Below are 24182 nucleotides of genomic sequence, written 5' to 3' on the forward strand. Positions count from 1 at the left end.
ACAAATACACACACAAAAAAATTTAATTAGTATCTCAAAATCACCAAATCGAAGAAATTTTTTTCAAAAATGGTAAGAAATATACAATGCTATATAATAATATATGACATATTTCGAAATGGTAACAATGAAGATTATAATAAGAGAACTTCAAACTCTCATAAATTTTTATTTTGAAGAAAAATTTGTAAATATTTTTATGCCACATCATGTATCGATTATGTTGACAACATTGTAAAAAGCATAAAATAGCATTTTTATATCAAACATTCAACATATTATTATTTTTTATTTCGTGGAAGATTAAAAATGATATTTTGATATGACTATTTTCAAAATTTATAATGTACTACGATATTTTATACTTATTTTTTTCTCATCCTTAAAAATGTCTTAACTGTTAGTTTTGAAAAAAAAAAAAAATGGACGGGCATTATTTTATAAAAAATATCTATATATTTATATTGATCCGAAACCATCACCACTTAATATCAAGCATACAATTTATTATACATATTTAGGATCATTCAATTTGTTGTTGGAAAATTTATGTCATTACGCATTCACATAGTTTTGTTTGTTCACTCGATTTTGTAAACTCCATAGCATGCCAATCTATAAACTCTGCACATATGGAACGCTAGATTCTATTAATCAAAATGCTGACCACCATATTTCTATATGCTTTAAGATAAATGGCAAAATGTTGATATCTGTATCAAATACAATCACATATCATGCTGGTAATTAAAATGAGATATTGTTATCTTCCTATGGAAATACTTACTTGAACGGTATGCTACATTTTAGTTTTAGTAATAGTTTGAAAGCTCTGATTGAATTACGAATGCTAAAGATTATTTACGAAATTCCAAACCGCTAAACAGACTCGCGTAATTTCAATGAGATCAATCACAGAAGGTTATGATGTTCACGATTTCAAGTCAATTATCAATGGATAACTTACGCGATTGAGCGATTTCTCGTTCCAACGCATCTGGTATTGGCGAAGGCGCTGGTTCATCTGAAATTGCAAACTCTTCGATGTCTCCATTACTTGCTGAGCGATTGAATGTGGTTGAAATAATGGATAACTGATTATGCTCACCTTTGTCGATATCAGCCATTGAAGAATGAAGGAGAGTGAAGAATGAAGGATGTCGTTTCTCCCCCACCCATTGCTGCGTGAAAGAACAATGGAGGGCGAGGTTTGATGTAATTACATAAATTGGGGTTTTTAAAATTACAATTACATCCTTAATCTAATATTAGCCATTGGATTAAAAAATTTAATACAATGGCTAATATGCAATTAGCATAATGCTGATAATTAATTTTCAACATGCAATCTCACCCATATATATATATATATTACAAAGATATAATATATTCTTTCCGTCCAGCTAAAAATATCTAAAAATATATTTTTTTATTTTGGAACATTCAATTACTATTACTAAGCATTTTATTAAATATATCACTTTTTCACAAATACCCCTACTTTACATCACATCATTACTTTTACACCAAAAATCAAGGACAAAAATGTAATTATACTACTTTCAACTATCCACTGTAGTTAAAATACTACTCCCTCCGTCCCAAACACCGTGCAACATTTGTGTTTGACACGAGAATTTAGGTGGGGAGTATTGAGTATGGTAATTTGAGATATTTGTATATTAAGTGATGTGATTTGAGAGATAAATGATTTTTTTTTTTTTTATTTGAGTGATGTGATTTGAGAGATAAATGATTTTTTTTTTATTTGAGTGATGTGATGGGATAAAGCCGAAGTGTATATTAATATATGTATATAAATATTATTAATTATTTCTAAATTTGAAAATATTGCAGTGAGTTTGGGACCAACAAAAAAGAAAATGTTGCATGGTGTTTGGGACGGAGGGAATATTATTTTTTAAGCACCACGCCAAAAGTAAATATTACTTTCTATATGGACAGAGGAAGTAATATATATATATATATATTTACAGAATATATACTATATTCAATCACAGAAATTCAATAATTCACAAAATATTATTTTTTTATTACCGATATTATTCTTCATACCTAAAATAAAAAGTATATTCATTGACAAACACATAACACACTCTAGTTTTTGCATAAATTTTAATAACATAGGAATGAATTTCAATAAAAATTAAGTGATTGAATTATCAAGAATGTGTTTGGTTTGTTAATCAATAGTTGAATGTGGGGTATGAAAAAAGAGAAACTGTGTAATTTTATAAGGAATCTTCAGCATAACAAAGAAATTGAAAAAAAAAAAAAAAACACTTCGAAAAATAGATATACGTAATATAAACAAGCCATAGCATCTTATACTCACATTTTATTGTCACCAGCCGTAGCTCTTTGTTCTAAACGGTACGTCAGCATCGTTTTCGCACTACATAATCAATATTAAAATAATAAATATATAAACCACAATATATTTTTCATTAAAACAAATTCAAATTCAAATTCAAATTCGAACACAGTACAAAATACAAAAACAAACCCTTATTGTTTTCGCGATACATAATTTATGTTAAAATAATAAATAATGTGTATTTAACTGTGATTTCAAATCAAAATAACATTATTCAGTTTGCATCCCTGAAATAAAAATTAATTATTTTTCTTGTAAAATATTATATTTGTAAACACCCAAATAATTAATTGAACTGGCCCAGTAGAGGTTTGCGATCCAATATGCGGCCCAGAGTCTGCCCTACTTAGCCCATAGGTTTGCGATCCAATATGCTGCCCAGAGTCTGCCCTACTTAGCCCATTGTTCAAGAAGATCCATTGCAATTTATGGATGGTAGCTTAGAATAATTATGGATAAGATCTTCTACAAACATGATTCAAAAGAAATAAAAGCACAGGAAGAACACGCCATTCATCCATTCATCTTCTTCTTCTTTAATTTTGTTTCTCGCCATTACTTCTTCTCTATTTTTTCTAGATTTTTTTCAGTGTTTCTTTAAATTAATTTATAACTTCCTTATTCTTTTTCCAGTTTTGTTCTTATTTATTCTGATTTCTTTTTACATTAATTTTTCGATCATCAGCAGATAGCCTGGATCTTGAAGCCGAAAATCCTACGAACAAATCAATTCCGACAGGTTTTTCCGACTAAGCCGTCGGTAGCGATTTTTTACGACAACAATATTAAAATACTATTTAATAAAATATCAAATCGACACCACATTTCAAATCAAATTAACACACTCCAAAACACAAAAGCAAACCTTTTTTTAATCGAATTGAAAATTGAATACATGTCCCGTAAGTGAACTTATGACCGGGAGGTCATGGGTTCAAACCCGATGTCTCTAGGTCCACCTGCCACACATGGTTCACCGACTTGCCTGTCGGGCCTAATTTGCAGGCACTTTCCGCGGATTCCCACAATTAAAAAAATAAATAAATAAAAGATTGAATACATGAAAAACATCATAGTACTACCATATTCATGTTTCATTAGTTTCACTTATTCATATAAAAAAAACCATATCCTATATTGAATAATGAATGATTCATGCACGAAGAACTCCCGATGCTTCAAGCTGTCATATGAAATCTTTTATTTTTCTTTCAAATTTCTTATAATTATCACCCTTACACATATGGAATCAAGTTTAAGCTTTCCAATAAAACAAGTAATCTCTCTCTCTATTCCTAGTTTTCTAAGGTGAAGACAGACAACTAATTTGTACAGGAATATAACAGTACATGAAAGGCATGTTGTTACCTGGTTTCTGTTCACCACTGATCCAGTCTCTCGAAAGACCATTGTTATTTCACTTGTTCACCACCAGCCAATCGATTCTTTTCTTCCTCAACTTGTTCGAGCAATGCTTCTATCTCTGCTTCCGTCAAGCTCTCCAGCCTTTTCTGTTGCAACGGATTTTCAGCTTTTATACTTCGAAATTCAATCTTTCAAATCGAGATACAGAAACTTAAGAAACAAGGGAACAGCTACTTTAAGTGAGCAGTTGTGTGCAAAACTTGCACTCAAGTACAAACCAAATTCAATCTAAACTTGATTGAAGTACCATATGTTGTCAATTTTTTGTGTGATCTGGATTTATTCAAGATTCAAGGGATATTGTGTTCAACTATAATACAAATTAAGAGGTTCATGCTCGTATAAATTGAAATGATATCGAGTCAATCAGTGAGACAGTACCCGAAAGCTAAATGGACTCTTACGGACATGTCTCGAATGAAAATCCATGTCCATTCAAAAGTAGGCGCATCCATTCATTAAAGGCTGCACCGTTAACACTAAAAGCTACTTCCCTGTTTTAAATTTAGATTCTTGGTCATTTTCAAAGTAAGAACAAAAACATAATCTCGTTTTTAGACTCAATGTTCGACCAGAATTCTTGAGTGTAGATTGGATTATCCCAAAGTTAAATGCCTCTCAATCCAGTGGGGATGAGTTATAACTTTTGCAGGGTATGCATTACAGGATCCATTCGATTATCCAGTTAATTCGTCTGTATCCCTGTATTTCACAGATTCCCCAACACCCTTGCAGAAAAGGGACAAAATTTAGCTGGAATAAGTGAAAATAACAATGGTGGCGTGTGGAATTTGAAATTGAAGTACGGAATTCGGGTAGTTGCAAGTAGAAATTCCGTGAGTTAACACGACTGACCTGCATGACTTTGTCTTCATAGTCACGAAGCTGTTGGGCATAAGTCATTTCCTTATTTGAGACTCTGAAGATATAAGTAGAAATCCATCCTACAGTGAGCCCTAAAACCAGAACTAATTGAACAACATTCCCAGCCTGCAATGGATCGACTCCAAGATACTGCAAGAGATTCCAATAAAATGATTCAGTCTAGCAAAACAGATCATATGCTTGTATCATAACGAGCATTTGAGATTTTGCAATCTTCAAGCTCTGTATTACCAGTAGGAAAAGGACAACAAATGTAATTGTGAATAGTTCATATTCGAATGAAATTAAAAATAAAATGTTGTGAAGAATGAAGGGATACCTCCAATCCAGACTTCAGGCCAATTCCAACAACCGTAAGGCCAAGTCCAATTAGTAGAACATCCTTCCTTGTATATCCAAAAGGTATCTGCATTTCAAACATCCATTAAGCTGACAATTATGACATAGATATAAGAAAACAAAGTACTAAGATATAATGCAATGATACACACTAATCATTTCCTTAATTCCTCTGACAAACAAATCCTGATCGATGCTCGTCCGCCATGCTACAGTCACTTTTTCTTGTATGTACATTTTGACAATCTTGCAAATTTAGGATTGACAACATTGAAAATTTCAAACAGAACATGGATAAAAGAACTCACAATGCAAATGTCAGAAATTTAAAAATAAAACAGCTTCACTTTCACAAAGATTATAAACTACACTTACTGTTTAAAAAGGAGTGTCGAAACATACCTTCTCTTGGTTTGAGCTCTTGCCGTTGTCACTGCTTATGTTTGAGGGGCCACTGCATTTTGGAATTTTAGAGTGTAATGTCTTCGATAGAGAGGGGAAAAACACACCTTTGAGGAACGGGGAAATTCCTCGATTAGAAAAATGCCTAGAATAAGTTCCTGTAATTATAATTCAAAGATGTAAAACACATCTACTGAACTATAACATGTAAATTAAGGCAATGAAGACATTGACATAGCATTCTGTGAAATTTACGCTGTCAATGTAACTAAACAAGGTTCCATACACGTTTTCTAGCACCACCTAAAAACAATTTTCTCTAAAATGGTCAATAAACATTCCTCACACACATGTTTTATAAATTATCCATTGAGGAAATGTGTTTGAAAAGCTTGTATTGAACACAGAGTTCAAGTCGGAGTAGCATCGAATTAATGCCTCTAGCACAAAGAGAGAATATTCTTTGAAATGAAACACTAAAACTGATCATAAAAGCTCTTACAAAAAGTAAAAGTACGCCCAAATCATGTATGCACTATTCAGCTTCAAACTATGCTTGCATCAGTTCTTCGAAACAAAACCCAAAATACCTAAAATTGTTCATCAAAGGCATGCTTCCTATTTCTGTACACCAAATTATCCAAAAACAAAAGCACTTCCACTCAATATAAACATCAAGGGATTATCCAAGTAAACTTTGCTCATAATATTAAACGGCGCATCTTAAAACTGCAACTTAATCTCCAACAGCACCACACTCAATTCACTCGAGCTTTCCGCAGCAACTAGAGTTCAAAATCCAGAGCACTCAATAGTGCATAAAAATCGAAATTAAAAAGTAAAATCATTAAGTAAGTATCCATTCTCGGATCTCCGATCAGACCTTTCGTGAAACACCGAGCTCCCCTTGCACTGCGCTCTTGCGATGGCAAATCCGATAAGCCAATGAGAGAAATCGACCTGTTGAAAAAATATGTAGATGGCAAAGCAGCCATTGCTGCTACTTCTTCGAGGAGCAAGATAATGAATGGAGTTCAATTTTGTCTGGAGGATGTGAAGAGCGCAGAAATATCTTCCGACAGATACTCACCAGTTTGGCCGTTATCCGTTTTTACACCTCTGGTTTAATTTAAGTTGACCGTTTTTCCAATTTTGACCAAAATAGTTCCGTCGCGAGCGTAATTGTCACAATTTTTTATTTTCTTCCGTCCCATATAAATTTTTATTTTTATTTTAAAAAATTGATTATACATTTTAATTATATTTTAAATTTTAATTTTTTAATCTTAATTAAATTATTTAATTATCTTCTTTTAAATTTTTTACTAAATAATAATTATTTTTACTATATAGCTCTTAATTATCTACTAATTATATTTTACCTAAATTTTTGTATCTACGTTAACACGGACGGAGGGAGTATTTATTTTTATTTTCAACTTGTCTCTTTTTCCTATCAAATTACAGATACAAAAATTAAAAATATAATAATATTTTAATATAAATAGGGAATAGATAAAAAAATAAAATAAAGTATTACTCCATCCATCCATCGACCAGGTCTAGCTTATTTTTTGCATCATTATACTTAATATTAAAAATATCATTATGTTTGTATAATTTTTTTTACAAATTTCCTTCTATTAGTATTATAAGACACTAATTGAAGCATTTTTTGCAATTTTTCTTAATTTTTACTCGTTTTGATATAATAATTAATATTCAAAGATCAACACTAAAAAAAAACTAAATGAAACTCTTAGAACCGGACGAAGATAGTATTAAAATTTTATTAAATAATTAATAAAAAATAATGAAATATATATATAATAATAAAAAAAATTGGTTATTAATTATTAAAATAACGATAAATTGATTATTATGATTCTAAATAACTTATGGGCAATAAAAGAAAAATATAATAACATAATTTTTATGAATAAAATAGATTTTTTAGAATTTAATTTTAACTTTTTATTTTTTTACTATATTTTTTATAAGACTATTTTATTTGATAAACACTAGTATTCGACAAACAAAGCAACACAAATTTTATATTAATATAATACACATATAGCAAATAAGTTAATATCATACAACAATAATCCACTACGAGTGTGTTTGTTTGGGGATTTGGATTTTGAGTTGGGATTTGAATAATAAAAATTTTGAATTTGAATAGTTGTATGATGCTGTATAAATAGGAGTTGATGTGATGTTTTGAATATAAAATTGATTTTTTAGTATAATATAAAAAATGAAAAATAGGTGTTTGATTTGATATTTTTTGAGAAAAAAATTGAATGAATAGTGTAAATCCAATCCAATCTCCCAAACAAACAATATTTATTAATGAAAAATTGGGTTTGAGGTTTAGGCTTAGTTTGAGCTTAAGCTTGGGCTTGACTTAAAAATCAATTTTTCAAAAACTTTCTCTTCAAATTATCTGCAAATTAATTTTCTTCCCAAAATTCTTTGTAGAATTTCTATTTTGTCCGGAAGTATTTTTTTTTTTTTTTTAAAGTAATGTACTATTTATTTAATATTATAAATATTCTTTCAATTTATAATATATTACACAAATATTAGTACTTTTATATCATACAATACTAAAGGTAGTTTAGTCTTTTTTACCTTTATTTATACTTACATTTCAATATAAATACGAATATTTTTTAAAACTCTAGATATGAAACGGAGGGAGTATAATACTATTTTAATAGAGTTTTCAATTATGTAAATTATGTTCAAATTTGAATCTTTTTATTTGAAAGAATATTTAAAAAAATGTATACAGAAAATTACGACAAGTTTTAATATATAAAAATTTTATTTTTATTGTAGTAGTTTTATTTTTATTGTTTATGTATTTTTGTAATTAGCTATTATGTTATTCTTATTTTTTTTATAAAATAACTTTTTTGTGTACATTATTTTTAAAATTGATTTGATATAAATAAATTATAAGTATTATTTATAAAAAGATTAAATCAATATATAATTTAATATAAAAATAATTTGTGCATAGCACGGATTAAATACTAGTGTAAATTTATCTATTAATTTTAATATATATATATGCAATCCGGATATTTTCTTGATCTTATAATTTAGGAGGATTTTGAAAAAATCACCGACATCGGATAAAGATATTGATCAACGGTTGAGATTATATATAAGGGTAGATATGTAATTTGATTTGTATAATAAATAAAACAATTATTAATTTATGCATTAATCAAGAGAACACAAATATAGATAGATATTTGTCATGCTTATTATATGTTTCGGTTCAAAAAAGAAAAAAAAAAGAATTTCACATTATCTACCGACGTTGATCGAAGAAAAAATATAGTGAAGAACTAGGAGCGCATAACAAGATAGAACAAAATGATGCACATTCCAGTGAGTTCCCGTATGGCATAGACGAAAATAACATTCTAGAAAATACAGAATGCGGTAAGTTTTTCTATTTTTTATATATCGCTAAAGTAACCTACTGACAAATTTTTATTACATCATATTTCTATTTTTGGAACACTTTAAAGATACACACATCATAATCATATTATTCATTCAACATATCAGTAGTTGAACACAAAAATTATTGAATCAATGACCGAAATAGTGGGTGAATTGCATACTTCCAATAGTACAATGAGATACACTAAATTTATTCGAATTTTCGAACTCAATAGTTATGGTTTGCATGATTTTCTTGAGAGGATTTTAGATATGATCATTTTTTTTTTTTTTTTTGTAAAATTTATGTAAGTATTCACTTAAAAACGATAAATTTTATAATAAATTTTAATCAATTGCTCTGTGAAATCATATTTGAAACCGATAAGGTAAAGAGCATAATACCTTATTCAAATTTAAAAGTGTTGAATTATACTAATTTGCCTTTAAAATTATGGTCAACCTTCTAAAATGATGGAGAGTTAAAATAATCTCTAAATCAATTAAATCATATCCATTATTTTTTAATTATTTAAATGGCTAAAAAATATATAAAATATTTATCCAGTCATGCACTGTGTAAAAAAAAGAAAGAAAAGTAATTTAATTACTCAATATTCGCGACATCATAATACTATATTCTGTAAACTATATTACATTAAAATAAACAACATATTTTATAGCGTTGTATATAATTTGATTATTCAAGTGACGACTATTGGACTAATGCATTTTTTTCAAGCTCCAATTATGCAAGTCATATTGTAGATACTCACATACGAAGATTTGCCGTGCGAAAACAAATGAAAAAAAAAAGAAAAGAAAAAAAGTAATCATCATAATGTGCAATACATTCACTATTGCTGCAATAAAAAATGGTACATAAATAACAGTAAAGTTGACCCAATAATAATTGAACATATTCAGATGTTGGCGCTCCATCATAAAAAAGTGAAAAATATATCTAACATAGTCCATCGTTTAAACCTGACCAATACATTATAACTATGCAATATATAAATTATAAAATAAAATGTATCATAATTATACGTGCAACATTCCTATATTCAATTTATATCATTTATATCATATATATATATATATATCATATTTATTGAAGTTATATATTATACTAATAAATATAATTGTGAAGTATATATCTAATATAATTCATCATTTAAATATGGTCAATATATCATAACTTTTGCAATATATAAATCATAAATATGAACCATAATATGAAATAAAAGTATGCACAATAAGGTTTAGTATCATCAGTTTATCCTGAGTTAAATAACATATGTGTTATAAATATACATTGTACGTGTTCGAAGACCAACAAAAAAGTTTTTAGGAATAACTGTGCGGATGTTTTTTTTAAAAAAAGAGACTAATCAAGAATGCGCATTTACACACAATTACAATAAAAAAAATTATGCAATACTGAAAACACAACCACCAAATTTATTTATCGTTAACCAGCCGTACCTCTCCCCCTACTCCTACCTCACACGACCAGGAAAATCAAGAGCGGGGTCGGAAAATATATTAGATGACGGCTGGTGCGGCCAGAGATGTCGTATCGGCGGTCGTCAACTGCGGATGCGTAAATAGAAAATGAATCGAGGACGGAGGCGGCTAACGTGTTTCACAGTGTTGGACACTGCCAGAGATATCATCGGCTGCGATTGTCAAGTACATAGATGTAAATATAAAGGGAATCGAGGGCGGAGACGGCTAGCGTGTTTGACGGCGGCGGGGTCGTCAGTGGTCGCAAAATGCATGGTCGGTGGAGACAAGGTGACAGGCGGACGAGAAAGAGAATCTCTATTCGATAAAATTAAGGCTAGTAAATAAATAGGATGTGAGAATGCTAAAAGAATTATATAATTAATTATTATTTTATTTATAATAAATAATTCACGGATTAAAAAGATATATTATGATGTTCTTATAAGAACATCATTCCAGTAAATTATATAATGTATTTTATTTATGTATTGTAAAGACTATCATTTGTGATAACTGTATATATCTTTATATTTTGAAAATGTAGGATTTAAGAAAGTAATTATTGTAAATTTTTCTATTTTTAATTGGGATGGACTTTCCGAATATATAGCAAGTAGTTAAAATAATTAATTTTTTTAATCAAAGATCATTGATTTTTTTTTTTTTCTTTTAAATACTTAAAACAGCCCAGATTAAAATCCATGGAATGATACAAATAATTTTATGTTTATTTAGCTTTCAAACGACAAATTTCTATGGCTTAAACTTTGCATTTTTTTTTTTATAAAATATATATATATTTTCTTTTATAAAAATATTCATTATACATTATTTTTATATTAAATTCAAATTAATTTTTTTTAAACAAATCAAATAAACATATAAATATCAAATCACAATATAAAAGATTATCCACATCAAATTATCTCTAAAAAAATAAAATCAAGAACAACAAACCACCTTGATTAGTGGACTAAAATTCAATAATTTCCTTAAATCATTTTTTATTCAAAAAAAAAAAAAAAACTCGGCCAACTCCAAGTGCACCAAAATACAGTATCAATTGGCTGAAGCGCACAGCAGAAGACCAGAGATTTTAGAATGAAGAGATTTTTCAAGCCCATAGAGAAAGACGGTTCCTTCAAGAAACCTGCTCTCTCCTCTTCTTCTTCGCCGGCCAACGATTGCCAAACAGCCGCAGAAAATGTTCATGCGGCTGAAATTGAAGAGGCCTGCGAACCCTCTATGGGAGATCCTTCGAAATTCTTGACATGGAATGCCAACAGTTTGCTTTTACGAATCAAGAACAACTGGACCGAATTCTCGTCGTTTGTCCAGAACATGGACCCTGACGTCATTGCGATACAGGTAAGTTTGTTCAATTTTGCCGACATTGTTTGTTCTAGTTTGGTTTCTAGGTTTCTTGGGTTTAGATAGGCTGTTGTTATTTTAGGTTTTTGTTTTGGGAATTTGGCCAATTTGGAAACTTCGGAGGTAGTGGTGTATTTGCCTTTTGTCTTAATTGTGTGTATCGTGTTACCGTTGAAGGATTTAAACTGACATTTTGATTGTCTGTTGAATTTACACACTGATTTTTATTTGTGTTTTGATTGGCAGAATAGCTGTTATTGCTTGTCCAGTGATCTTGATGGAAGAGAGCAGAAAATGTATCATTAGTGTTTTGATTGAATCTTATTTGATTTTTTCGTATGCAAGCAAATGTGTATGGTTATGAAGGATTTCAGAAAACTGATGTGGCATGGCAGTGTTCAGTATTTTTTAGATTTGAATCTTTTTAATAGTAATTATGTGTTTGATGCAATGTTTGTGAAAATAGGTTCGAAATCACGAACTTATGGATTGTTCCTTCTGTATGCTTTGTGATTATATATGATTGTTTCTATCCTACTTTTTGGTCTTTTTTTTGCTTTTCATATTCCATCTCATAGTGTCTTGATCTCTTATAAGAAACCTTGAATGAGCATTTGTGTACTCAATGGTGATAGGAAGTTCGAATGCCTGCTGCTGGTTCTAAAGGTGCGCCCAAAAATCCGAGGGATCTCAAAGATGATACAAGCTCCTCACGTGAGGAGAAGCAGGTGCTTTATATTCATGTTTGAAAATTTTGAAGACATTATAAGTTGATCTGCTATGAATATTGTAGCTTCATATATGCTCAACTATGAAAATCTGATTATGTGAAGATGCAATGTGTTGTTTGGGATCCGAACCAGAAAATTTAAATGGAATGATGTTTATGATGATGAACCCAAATGTATGAGTTCTATAATGAATCTGTTATGTTTGACTATACAGGTTGTGATGCGTGCTCTATCAAGTCTTCCATTTAAAAACTATAACGTGTGGTGGTCTTTATCAGATTCAAAGTATGCCGGAACTGCATTGTTTATAAAAAAGTGCTTCCAGCCGAAAAAGGTTTCTTTCTCACTTGACCAGACAGGTTTGTTTGAAACCCTTTTTATAGGGTCTTTCAATAGTAAGGGGGGTAGTTCATACTTTGGAACCGAATACTTTTTTATTTGATTTCAACAAAATGAGAAAAAATAAAGTGATAGAAAGACTTCTGGTTTCTTGATTACAATTAAGATTCTCTTTCTTGTGTACCTGAGCTAAAACTATTGTACGCTCCATCAAATATTAGAAAGAAATATTTTTTCTAGCAATTCATTCTTGTGGAATTTAACAGTAGGGCGAATTGATGTATGCATTATTTGGCTTTTAGATCACGTTGCTTAACACTTATTCATACAAATGGGGAATATTCCGATCATATTATTTCTTCCCTTTTAGGTTCCAAGCACGAACCAGATGGCCGGGTTATTCTGGCTGAATTTGAATCCTTCCGTCTGCTAAACACTTATGTCCCTAACAATGGATGGAAAGATGAGGAATCATCATTTCAGAGGAGAAGAAAGTGGGATAAGAGGATGCTCGAATTTGTTCTTAGAACTTCTGATAAGCCCCTTATCTGGTGTGGAGATCTTAATGTAAGGTATTTTTATTAACAGATTCTGCATTACCATATCGCCCTTTTGTCTGCTGCATTCCTCTTTATTCCCCCTGAATTGTTATATTTACGGTTCGGTTCTGGTGGTATGCCAAGAAGTATTGCGTCTTAGATCCTAGGTTTTGGTGGAGGCCTTCGTACCACCTACTATTTATAATATACATAATTACATTTCTACTACTTTGGTGCTGTAGAATGGATTTTGACACTAAACATAGTGTGAAAACTAAATGTGAAGATTTTTGTATGATGTAATGCGATAGACTGTTTCTGTCCTATGTAACGATGTACTCTTGCCAAAGAAATTGCAAAAGCATTTATTTGATTTATTTATATTTTTTGTGCACACTTAATAAATTAGACATCCTGTCCGTTTATCTCGGTAATTGTCACCTTCTGCAGCCATCAAGATATTGATGTAAGTCATCCAGAATTTTTCAGTGCAGCAAAGCTCAATGGCTATGTTCCACCTAACAAAGAGGTAATCCTTTATACTCTTTGCTATTTTAAATAACCGCAGTATGGATGTAGAGTAATAGTTCCAGTCATTGAAGAAGTTATCGACAAGCATGAATAAGGGCATTCTAATGTCAGATATGTTCCCTTGATGATCTTATTATAGATAACTGGTCGTATGGTTCACTGAAAGCTTACTCAGTGAGAAAGCAAAAAAAAAAAAGAGAGCATTTTAAAGTGGATTGATACTAACATCTGCCAAAAAACATGATGCAGGATTGCGGACAACCTGGATTCACAATATCTGAGAGGAAACGATTTGGTTCCATTCTAAAGGAGTACGTCTTATGAATCCAAACGGCTATTTATATAATTGTCTATAGTAATTCCCGTTGAATTTCATATTTTCTAGCCATGTTAACTACAAAGGATTAGGTAGGTAAATTATTCTTCAAAATTCACTATAATTACTCGTTTTTTTGAAGTAATTAGGACCCCTTACTTGAAATAGAGCTGGATAAAATTGAATCAGATCCTGTTGGAAAATATAAACTTTTGCTAGAATAATAAATTTGAGTTATAATTTCATTCAACAAGGTAAACTAGTCCATTTTCTTTCTTGCTTTGCTGAGATAGTGATTTATTACAACCTATGTTGCTATTGATTCTTTCAGTGAATCTGGTTCCTTATGATTCTATTTCAATAGTGAGCTAATTGTCCATAACCTTTGCATGACCTGCGAGTTAAATTGCGATAGGATCGGTTCATTAAAAAGAATCAATTCAATACATTTCTTATGTACCCATAGGTACTATATTGGATTTTTAAAAATGACAGCTTATTTTATAGTGCATATGCTTGAACATGGTCGACGTAGCTCAAACATTAATATCCATCATATCCCAGGGGAAAGCTTGTGGATGCGTATAGGAACCTGCACGAGGATAAAGACATGGAGAGTGGATTCTCTTGGTCCGGCAATCCTATTGGGAAGTAAGAGTTTGTTTAGAACATTTTTCAACATTATTTTTAAATGACATCATATATTTATTTTTTTATTTAATATATGAAATATACAATCTATTTTCTATTCGAAACATCATCACATTAGGTACCTATCTCTATTTACATCAAACAAATTTTCAATTCAAATTTTTTTACAAAGTACCGCAGCACAAAAACATAGTGGTTGGATATAAATCTTTTATGAGAATTAATTATGTACTTTTATGGGAAAACGTATTGATTGCTTAGTAAAAAAAAAAGAACTCAAAGAACAATCCCCAAGTTTTCGTAGATATTTGAAAAGATGAATCTTCTTCATATTGTAATTTCTATTGAAGAAATGAATCTTTGTTCCTCGTGAATCTTATTTTTGCAGGTATCGTGGTAAGAGGATGAGAATCGACTATTTCATTGTTTCAGAGAAGCTGAAAGAGAGAATCGTCGCTTGTGAAATCCATGGGAAAGGAATCGAGCTAGAAGGTAATGGTAGAGGTTTATGAAACTCTTGTATTGTGTGCTTAATGTGTGACATCGGGTTTGAACTATTACAGGTTTCTACGGCAGCGACCATTGCCCAGTATCTCTAGAACTCTCTGATGCAAGCCCGGTTCCCAACGGTAACTAACTTTGGTAAGCCACTGTTAAAAGGATACGGTACAAATTTCTTGGTAGGTAACCGTATTTATTCCAACATGCTCTCGATCTAGTGAATCGGTTGTCCATTAGCTGCAACTTTGTAGTACCTTTTGCTTAGCGCGCCCTCGAAGGATATGGAAATGAATTACTTATATGATGATGATCTTGTGAACATATGCGCGCATTTGAAGCATGCAGGGAAGTTCTTGTCGTCGGTAAAGCTGTTAAACAAATTAAATAGTTCGTGAGTTAAGTTCGACTCGGCTCGTTAACAGCTCGATTCGACTCGTTTATAGAGATAAACAAACCAAGTTTGAGTTCGTCTCGCGGACTCGCGTGTAGCTCAGCTATATTATTTATATATTCATAATTTTTTATATCAAGATTTATATTTACTAATAAAATATTTTTATGATAATAATTATGAATAAAATTAGATATATTTGGTTTATATATTAAAAAATACCCCTCTGTCCTTTGCGTGTCTATATTGTCATTTCTGTCCCTGTCTATTTTACATTTCAGGTCGCTTTTTTTTTTTTTGAAAAATTAACATTTTATTCTCATTTTAAATTTTATATATAGTAATTATTTTTAATTTTAATTAGACTAATTAGTTATTTTAATCTAAATCTATAATTATTTATAATATAAGATAATTATTTTTACTAATATATTCTTAATTATTTATTAATTATACTTATTATAAATTCTTATGTTTACGATAATCCGGGTATGCTAGGTGGGACGAACAGAGTATATAAAATATGCATAAAATTTAAGCTAAACTTGAGCTCGAGTTATTATTTTAGCTCAAATTTTTAACGAACCGAGCCAAATATGTAAGGTTAACAAATTTGAGTCGAATTCAAACAATGACATCTGAATTTGTTTAGCTCGTTTAACAAGAAGCAGAGGCTGTATTCGTGGGTTTTCAATAGAAGTTTTGAAGATTTATGTTTCTTCTTTTTTAAAAATAATAAAATATTTAATGAAAATTGGTGATCTAATAAGTGGCCGAGACGGAGTGCTCGGCTGGGGGCGGAAAAAAAAGAAAAAAAAAAGAAAAAAAAAAGAGTTATACGAATGAATTTACTAATTTTTATTAAGTTAATTCATTTTTTTTATGAATACTATTAAAAATATAATATGTATTAATAAATATACATAATATGTATTTTAATTATCCACAAAACGTTAGTAATTTAATATATATATATATATATATTTATCTAAGGTAACAAATACTATATTCATTCAAAATTCCAAGTAAAATTTTTGGTATAATGTGATATAAAGTAAAAATTGAAAACACCTTGTTGTTTTTGTTTGGAGTTTTGAATGTTTGAGTTTTGAATTAAAATTTATTATATAATATGATATAAATAAGTATTGATATAATATTTTGAATATAAAATTGAATTTTATATATATAAAAAAGTAAAAAATTAGGATTTAATTTGATATTTTTGAAAAAAAATTAATAAATAGTAAAAATTTATGTAAATCCACCAAAAGAGCACTATGTATTTTAAAATATTCTATTTTTTTTAAAATAAAATTGATTACTATATGATATAATAATTTAAATTATATAATTATATATAATTGCGTTGTATAATAAAAATATATATTATGAAATTGAAAAATATACAAATATAGAAATAAATTTATTACATTTTTATTCATTTATATATTAATACTAAACATATTTATTTTATTATTTTTATCATTTTGACTTACACTTAGCCTATAACCTATAGATTAAGCCCGTCGAATCTGGTTTGCAGGATATTAGGTTCGGACGGTTTACCCAGTGCGTGCTTTCGAGTAGCGGCTGCGGGTTTTCACGTCATAAAAAAAAAAAAGAAAAAAGGTAAGGGCGGAGCTGTCCCGTAAGGATGACTTGGTGGTGTGGGAGTTGGACATATAACGCCTAGTTTGCAGGGTATAGGTCCTACCTTGTAACTCAGAGCTGCTTTACGAGGGACTACCGTGTGCCAAGGCGCGGGCCTGCAGAAACCTTTCCAAAATGCTATGATGCAATTTCAAAATTCAAACTTTCAGAATATCAAACACTTACTATCCTAAATTGATAGTATTCATGCAAGATATTATAGCAATATTGTCGGGTTTTACGTTTTTTTTTTCACCGATTATAACCATATATCAAGGAAAAATAAAATTCAACCAACTTCATTTGTATCAAAGATCCAATACAGCAACAACACCCATTATAATATGTCAATTGTTCCGATATTTTTCATATTTCACTAATATTTTTTGCGTCTATGTCTTTAACCATCACATTTGAACTCTTCCCTCACATATATTTGGAAATAAATAGTTAGATGCAGGACAAAGAGTGCTAGAAAATATTTCTGTGTCTTGCTAAAAAAAAGTTTCATAAAACTCCTATTACATCCAAATATAATACTAATATAATATTAATATTTCTAAAACTCCGTGCAAAAAACAAATAGATACATAATTATGAGACGGAGGGAGTATAAATGATATTATCTTAGAATATGAATTAATATACTCCCTCGTGTCTATTTCAAATAGGCTCTTTGAAATTTTATAGTAAACTAAAAAATAATAATATTTTATTGGTTAATGAAAGTGTGAAAGAGGTTTGGACATTTTTATCCTTTGAATTTATGTATAATAAATATTTGTATGTGTAATGTTATATTTATAATTTATGTAAAAATTAAAGGTATTTTATTATTATTGTATTATTATTATTATTATTATTATGATTTTTAAAAAAATTCTTTTAAATGAACATACAAGAATAGTAAAAAAGTACTTTATTGAGACATACAAAAGTACTTTTTAATCATATACTTTGAAGTATATAATTAAAACTATGATTAAATATTCTTATTATTATATCTCAATAAAATATATATAATACATATTATTTTATAAAGAATTATATTTTATATAATATAAATAAATAAAAAATTATTTATTTATTTATAATTAACATAAAAATCATTTTATAAAAAAATAGGAAACTTTAAATTTTATAAAAATATTTATTTATTTATTAAAGAAAGATAAAAATTAAAAAAGTTTTGGATGAGTCGATGTATAAATGTAAAGAATTTAATCAAATTGAGATGTATTTATTAAGTATATTTAAAACTAATAAAAATTTACTTAAAAATATAAATAGAAAACTGTCATTTATATTGAAACTAAGGGAGTAAAAAAATTAATTTATATTTATTAAGTATAATTACAGCGTTTAATGCAATATTTGTTAAAGTATAAGAAAGACGTGCAATTTTAAAATTTGTAAAATATAAAATTTATACCGAATTTCGAAATAAAATAAAAATATACGAATAACTTTGCCAAATATATTTAAATAGAACTAATATTTAATACTCTATCGGTACACTTTTATTTTTTGATATAAAATTTTAATGTGAGTATATTATTGCAATATGATTTTTTGCTTAAAAATAGTTTAAGAGACATTATTTTTGTAGTAAATAGGTTGTGTGGCTATGATTTTAAAATTGTTTATACGATTAATAAAATAATTATATATATATTTTTATCAAAATATCATTTAAAAAAAATACTCCCTCCGTCTCAGATATTATGTCCACGTTGCCGTTTCTGTCCGTCCCACTTGCCATGTCACTTTTCTTGATGACACATTTTAATCTCATTTTAAATTTTATTTTTTTTTAAATTTTAATTAAACTAATTAGTTATCTTAATCTGAATTTATAATTATTTATATTACACACTTTAATCTCATTTTAAATTTTTAAATTTTATTTTTTTAAAATTTTAATTAAACTAATTAGTTATCTTAATCTGAATTTATAATTATTTATATTATAAGATAATTATTTTTATTAATACATTCTTAATTATCTACTAATTATATCCCTCGATGGAGGGAGTATAAATCAAAATTTTATTTTAAATCATTTCAAACGCTCAAACAAAACCTGTGTAAAAATAAGAAAATATTATACTCTTTCCGTCCAAAATATTTTGAATTTATTACTTGTAAATATGAGAATTTAGATACAATATAATTAATAAGTAATTAAAAAATATATTAATAAAAATAATTATATATTAAAATTAAAATAAATAAATGATTTAAATAAAATTTTAAATTTTAAATTTTAAAATATAATTAAAATGTATAATTATATTTTTAAAAATAAAAATAATAAATTACATTAGACGAAATCAAAATAAAAAATATAAATAAATTTTGTGAAAAATGGAGGGAGTCCAAAATAAGAATGAAGACATGATACAGCACAGCGCCTAATAATGACAATAAATGCATGCAAAGAAAATGTGGAGCCTTTCTTTTTCTCAAAAAGTACACTCTCTCTCTCACACACACACACACACAGTTACGTACAGCAGAAACAGAGGTCTCTCAAAGTCAGCCATCAGACATGGGCGAACGACGTACGGCCACCTGTCGGGGAAGACAAGGACCAGAATAAAGCATCTGTCCGTGACCAGTACGAATTCGCTCGCCCATCACACGCCGCGCCCGCCGCCCGGTACACAACCAATTTTCAAGCCTCATGCGCCCTACGATGTGCCTGGTGTACTGTACTGTACTGTGTTGTAGCAGGACAATTCGAGTCAATTAATTTAGGGTTTTGGTGTTTTTGTTTTTGAGATGTAGAATGGCTGAACCGTCGGAGCCGCTAGAATCCGAGAAACCCTCAGCTGCAAAATTGGGGGAATTGGAGCCTTCCATTATCGATGATGAGTCGCGTTGCGATCCGGTTGCTGATGATCAGCCATTTGCCGGTGAGGAGGAGGTGCGATTGGGGGAATTTCTCGAGAGGGAGTTGCTTGAGCTCGCGATTAAGCAGGCGGAGATTGAATCGAGGGCAATTGCGGAAGGGGATCTTGTTGGGGAGGATCGAGCAGCTGAGGAGGAGAACGGTGGCGATGGCGATGGCGATGGCGATGGAGATGGAGATGGAGGTGATGAAATTGAGAATGAAAGGAATAATGGTGATGAAGTTGTGCCTAGAGAGGAGATGATGATGATGATGAAGTCAGGGAGACATAACAGGAGTAATAATCGGAGGAGGATCGACTATCCTATGCGTCCCGATGCCGATGATTGTGCTTATTATATGAAATTCGGATCGTGTAAATTTGGTTCTAGCTGCAAGTTTAATCACCCGCCTAGGAAGAACAATCAGGTTTGTTTCTGTGCAGCCATTAATTAGCATTAGCTTGGAACTGAAGGTTATGGTTTCGAAGCTGGTTATTATCTTTTTCACAGACTTCAATATGGATGCTTCTTGTTTATGATTTCCAGTCATTTGATTGATTTGCTGATTCTTGATCCAGCATTTACTGACTGAAAATTTCAATTTTGTTAAAACCCAGTCTTTCTTGTTCTACAGAAATTGCTTATGTCTGCTTAGGATGTGTTGTTTGTATTTGTGTTTCGTGTTTAAATAATAGTTTGATGTGATGAATAGCGAAAGAAAATAGCAATATATTTTTATAATAAATCGCAAGGATTGTATAGGAAATAAACTGATAAAAATTTCAAAGAGAACAGAGCCTTACTGTTGTTTCAGCTATACTATTGCGAATCGAATGGCTTTGCTTAATGATGATGGTTTGAAATGAGTTATTCACATCCAGGAAGATAGTTGAGATTTCTTCGAAAGGACTAGTAGAATGTTTGTAGTTTCGTATGTGCCTTCTTTTTTGATCACTTTATTTGATCAAAGACTGTAGTTATCAATTGAATGAGTCTCGACATTTTTTTTTTATTAAAAGTCCGTAAAGAAGGTAGTTTTGGTATTCTAATGATCAATAAGCTTCATTCCAAAGTATAGCACATTGATTTATTTTGGTAATTATTTGTACGACTCTTCGAGTCATGATATCTATCTAATAGGAATTTTTATTTTTGTAGGTTAAAGAGAAAACAAAAATCTGGGAAGAAAACTATGAAAGGGGTGCGCAAACTGAATGCAAGGTCGATCACTTATGTTCTTGTTATTGCTATCATGTCTATTCTTTGTTCAATTTTTCTGTTCCAATTGGGTAAAGATCTTTTGCTCCTCACACTAGGCCCGTAATATATATTGGCGGGGCTCATGTTCGGCTATTTGGTGTTCTTGTAATGTTTGCTGCTTCTTTTTATTTATTGTTACATGGCACACCATTTCTCTTTACTAATCTTTTTATTGTCTTATGTTTGTTTGATTCGACAACTGATTCGTTCTTGCATAATTTCTGCAGTATTATTTGAAGTTTGGGGGCTGCAGATATGGAAAGGACTGCAAATACTCTCATGGTTCGAACAAAAGTTTCTCAGAAAATAATCCTGAGTTCAACTTTTTGGGACTGCCAATTCGACTGGTAAATCCTTTCTGGCCTAGATTGTTTCGATCCAGTGGATATATATGAAAACTCTTGATTTCGTTGCTTCTCATGGCTTGAATTTGAATTGAACTTTTTATATACTTAGAAAACTTTCTTTCATCCATTTTCGTTGCTTGTCATTGCTTGAATAAGAATCGAACTTTTTAACTACATGGAAAAGTTTCTTTTATCCATTTTTGTTGCTTCTCATGGCTTGAACTTGAATCGAACCTTTTAAATACTCAGAAAAATTCCTCTTATCCATTTTTGTTGCTTCTCATGGCTTGAACTTGAATCGAACCTTTTAAATACTCAGAAAAGTTTCTTTTATCCATTTTTGTTGCTTTCATGGCTTGAAGAAAAATCGAACTTGTTGCTTCTCATGGCTTGAACTTGAATCGAACTTTTCAATTTCTCAGAAAAGTTCCTCTTACCCATTTTTGTTGCTTCTCGTGGCTTGAACATGAATTTAACTTTTTAAGTACCCAGAAAAGTTCCTCTCATTCATTTTTGTTGCTTTTCATGGCGTGAACTTGAATCGAACTTTTTAAATACTCAGAAAAGTTTAATTTATCCATTTTTGTTGCTTCTCATGGCTTGAACTTGAATCGAACTTTCTAAGTACACAGAGAAAGTTCCTTTTATCCATTTGTGTTGCTTCTAGCAACTTGAAATTGAATCGAACGTTTTAACTACACACAGAAATTCTTCTTATCAATTTTCATTGCTTTCCATTACTTGAACCTGCATCGATCTATTAAAATACACAGAAAAACTTCCTCCTATCCATTTTCGTGACTACATTTAGTTGGAGATATATCGTTGCAGGGGGAAAAAGAATGTCCCTACTACATGCGGAACGGGTCGTGCAAGTATGGCTCAAACTGCAGATTCCATCATCCGGAACCTGAAACCGTGGCCGGAGGTGGTTCTTCTTCAAGATACAACAGCCCCGGAAATGGCGGAACACTTTCAACACAGCGCATTTCTCCATCGACTGGATCCTCATGGGGTTCACCTATCCCATTTGCAGATACTCCTCCATTCGTTCCAGTAATGTTTCCTCCGACCCAAGGTGGGGGCGTCGCCCCAACTCCCGAATGGAATGGTTTTCATCAGGTACTTTATTTAAAACATTATTTCTTAGCTAAATCTCAACTTCTAATGTTCGTCGATATTTTAGGCTGTTGGCTACCAAACATCAGAAAAAAGTCTACCAATGCCACCGGCATTTGCTCTAAACAATCTCCCCGGCGATTTTCCCGTCGAGGAATATCCAGAACGACCCGGCGAGCCCGAATGCGCGTTCTTTTTGAAAACCGGAGACTGCAAATTCAAATCGAACTGCAAATTCCACCACCCGAAGAACCGCGACTCCCACACTAAGATGAATTTGTTTTCGCTCAACGACAAAGGTTTGCCGCTAAGACCGGTGAGTATTACGGCAACTCTCCTTCTTCGACATTTTTGCATGTTCATTCCTCTTAATCCTGCTCGTTATCGTCGTCCAGGATCAGCCGATATGCACGCACTATCATCGCTATGGCATTTGCAAGTACGGCCCCGGTTGTAGATACGATCATCCGTCGAAATTCGGCGTTTCACCCTCTCAAGATCGCCATCCGTCGTCGATCGATGGAAGAATCGACGGCGGGGATGAAGCATCAGGACAGGTAAGTGAAGGTGAATCTTCAGTAGATGCAAAAGCTTGAGTATAGTATAGTATAACATAAAGTTTATGACTAGAACATATATATATATATATATATGTTGCTTTTCGAATGTCACAACTTTTTCTTTCTTTTTTATTTTATTTTATTTTTTTGTCCAAAGGAAAGCAAGATTGGATGTATTATCAGGATGTACTTTGGAATTATTTATCTTTTTATATTCATAAGATACTTGTTACTGTGAGTTGTTATTGAAAAATATTCTCGTTTTTTTTTTAAATAAAAAATTATTATATTTTATTTTTATTAAAATCCGTATCCGATCAAATGAGCACACGGAGAAAGTATTATTTATTTCTGTGATTGAATTTGTTTCTTATTACTATTTTGGACAATTTTTTTAATAATTGAAAATAGTACTCCTTAGTACCCCGCCCAATTAAGTCTTTTTTCTTTTTTTCATATACAATAAGCTACTCGTTTGGCCGTAGGATATATGAGAATATATTATTTAATTAGTTAATAATAAAAAATTATTATAATACTATTTTGTTATTTATA

At 30.4% G+C, this 24182-nt stretch overlaps 3 protein-coding genes across 10 annotated transcripts; 2 read left to right on the forward strand and 1 right to left on the reverse strand.

Annotated features, from left to right (window-relative positions):
- Positions 1-2348: 2348 nt before the first annotated feature.
- Positions 2349-6536, reverse strand: LOC127262729 (uncharacterized). Of its 6 annotated transcripts, none has more exons than XM_051291526.1 (6): positions 6333-6536; positions 5450-5607; positions 5028-5114; positions 4679-4837; positions 3767-3909; positions 2349-2416 (listed from the first exon to the last, which is right to left on the reverse strand). In XM_051291526.1, exons 1-5 carry the CDS (start codon positions 6442-6444, stop codon positions 3811-3813), a joined length of 615 nt encoding a protein of 204 aa, XP_051147483.1. In that variant the 5' UTR covers positions 6445-6536; the 3' UTR covers positions 2349-2416; positions 3767-3810. The 6 variants fall into 6 exon arrangements, 5 of the variants coding, with proteins under 5 accessions (XP_051147483.1, XP_051147482.1, XP_051147484.1 ...); XR_007841235.1 differs by lacking the exon at positions 2349-2416 and adding an exon at positions 2935-3406 and having other exon boundaries at positions 3767-3904; XM_051291525.1 differs by lacking the exon at positions 2349-2416 and adding an exon at positions 2935-3406.
- Positions 6537-11496: 4960 nt separating this feature from the next.
- Positions 11497-15792, forward strand: LOC127262771 (DNA-(apurinic or apyrimidinic site) endonuclease). The gene is made up of 9 exons (XM_051291583.1): positions 11497-11791; positions 12430-12522; positions 12740-12884; positions 13235-13436; positions 13854-13932; positions 14184-14245; positions 14815-14901; positions 15290-15393; positions 15465-15792. The coding sequence occupies exons 1-9, from the start codon at positions 11525-11527 to the stop codon at positions 15536-15538; spliced, it is 1113 nt and encodes a 370-aa protein (XP_051147540.1). The 5' UTR covers positions 11497-11524; the 3' UTR covers positions 15539-15792.
- Positions 15793-19910: 4118 nt separating this feature from the next.
- LOC127263119 (zinc finger CCCH domain-containing protein 67-like) lies at positions 19911-23865 on the forward strand. 3 transcript variants are annotated; one of them, XM_051292083.1, is made up of 7 exons: positions 19911-20108; positions 20231-20768; positions 21500-21562; positions 21829-21948; positions 22780-23070; positions 23135-23383; positions 23463-23865. In XM_051292083.1, the coding sequence occupies exons 2-7, from the start codon at positions 20238-20240 to the stop codon at positions 23661-23663; spliced, it is 1455 nt and encodes a 484-aa protein (XP_051148040.1). In that variant the 5' UTR covers positions 19911-20108; positions 20231-20237; the 3' UTR covers positions 23664-23865. The 3 variants fall into 3 exon arrangements, with proteins under 3 accessions (XP_051148040.1, XP_051148039.1, XP_051148041.1); XM_051292082.1 differs by having other exon boundaries at positions 20237-20768; XM_051292084.1 differs by lacking the exon at positions 21500-21562 and having other exon boundaries at positions 19931-20768.
- Positions 23866-24182: the final 317 nt, after the last annotated feature.

Source organism: Andrographis paniculata, unplaced genomic scaffold, assembly GCF_009805555.1.
Source record: "Andrographis paniculata isolate CXL003 unplaced genomic scaffold, ASM980555v1 Contig66END, whole genome shotgun sequence".
Lineage (NCBI taxonomy): Eukaryota > Viridiplantae > Streptophyta > Magnoliopsida > Lamiales > Acanthaceae > Andrographis > Andrographis paniculata.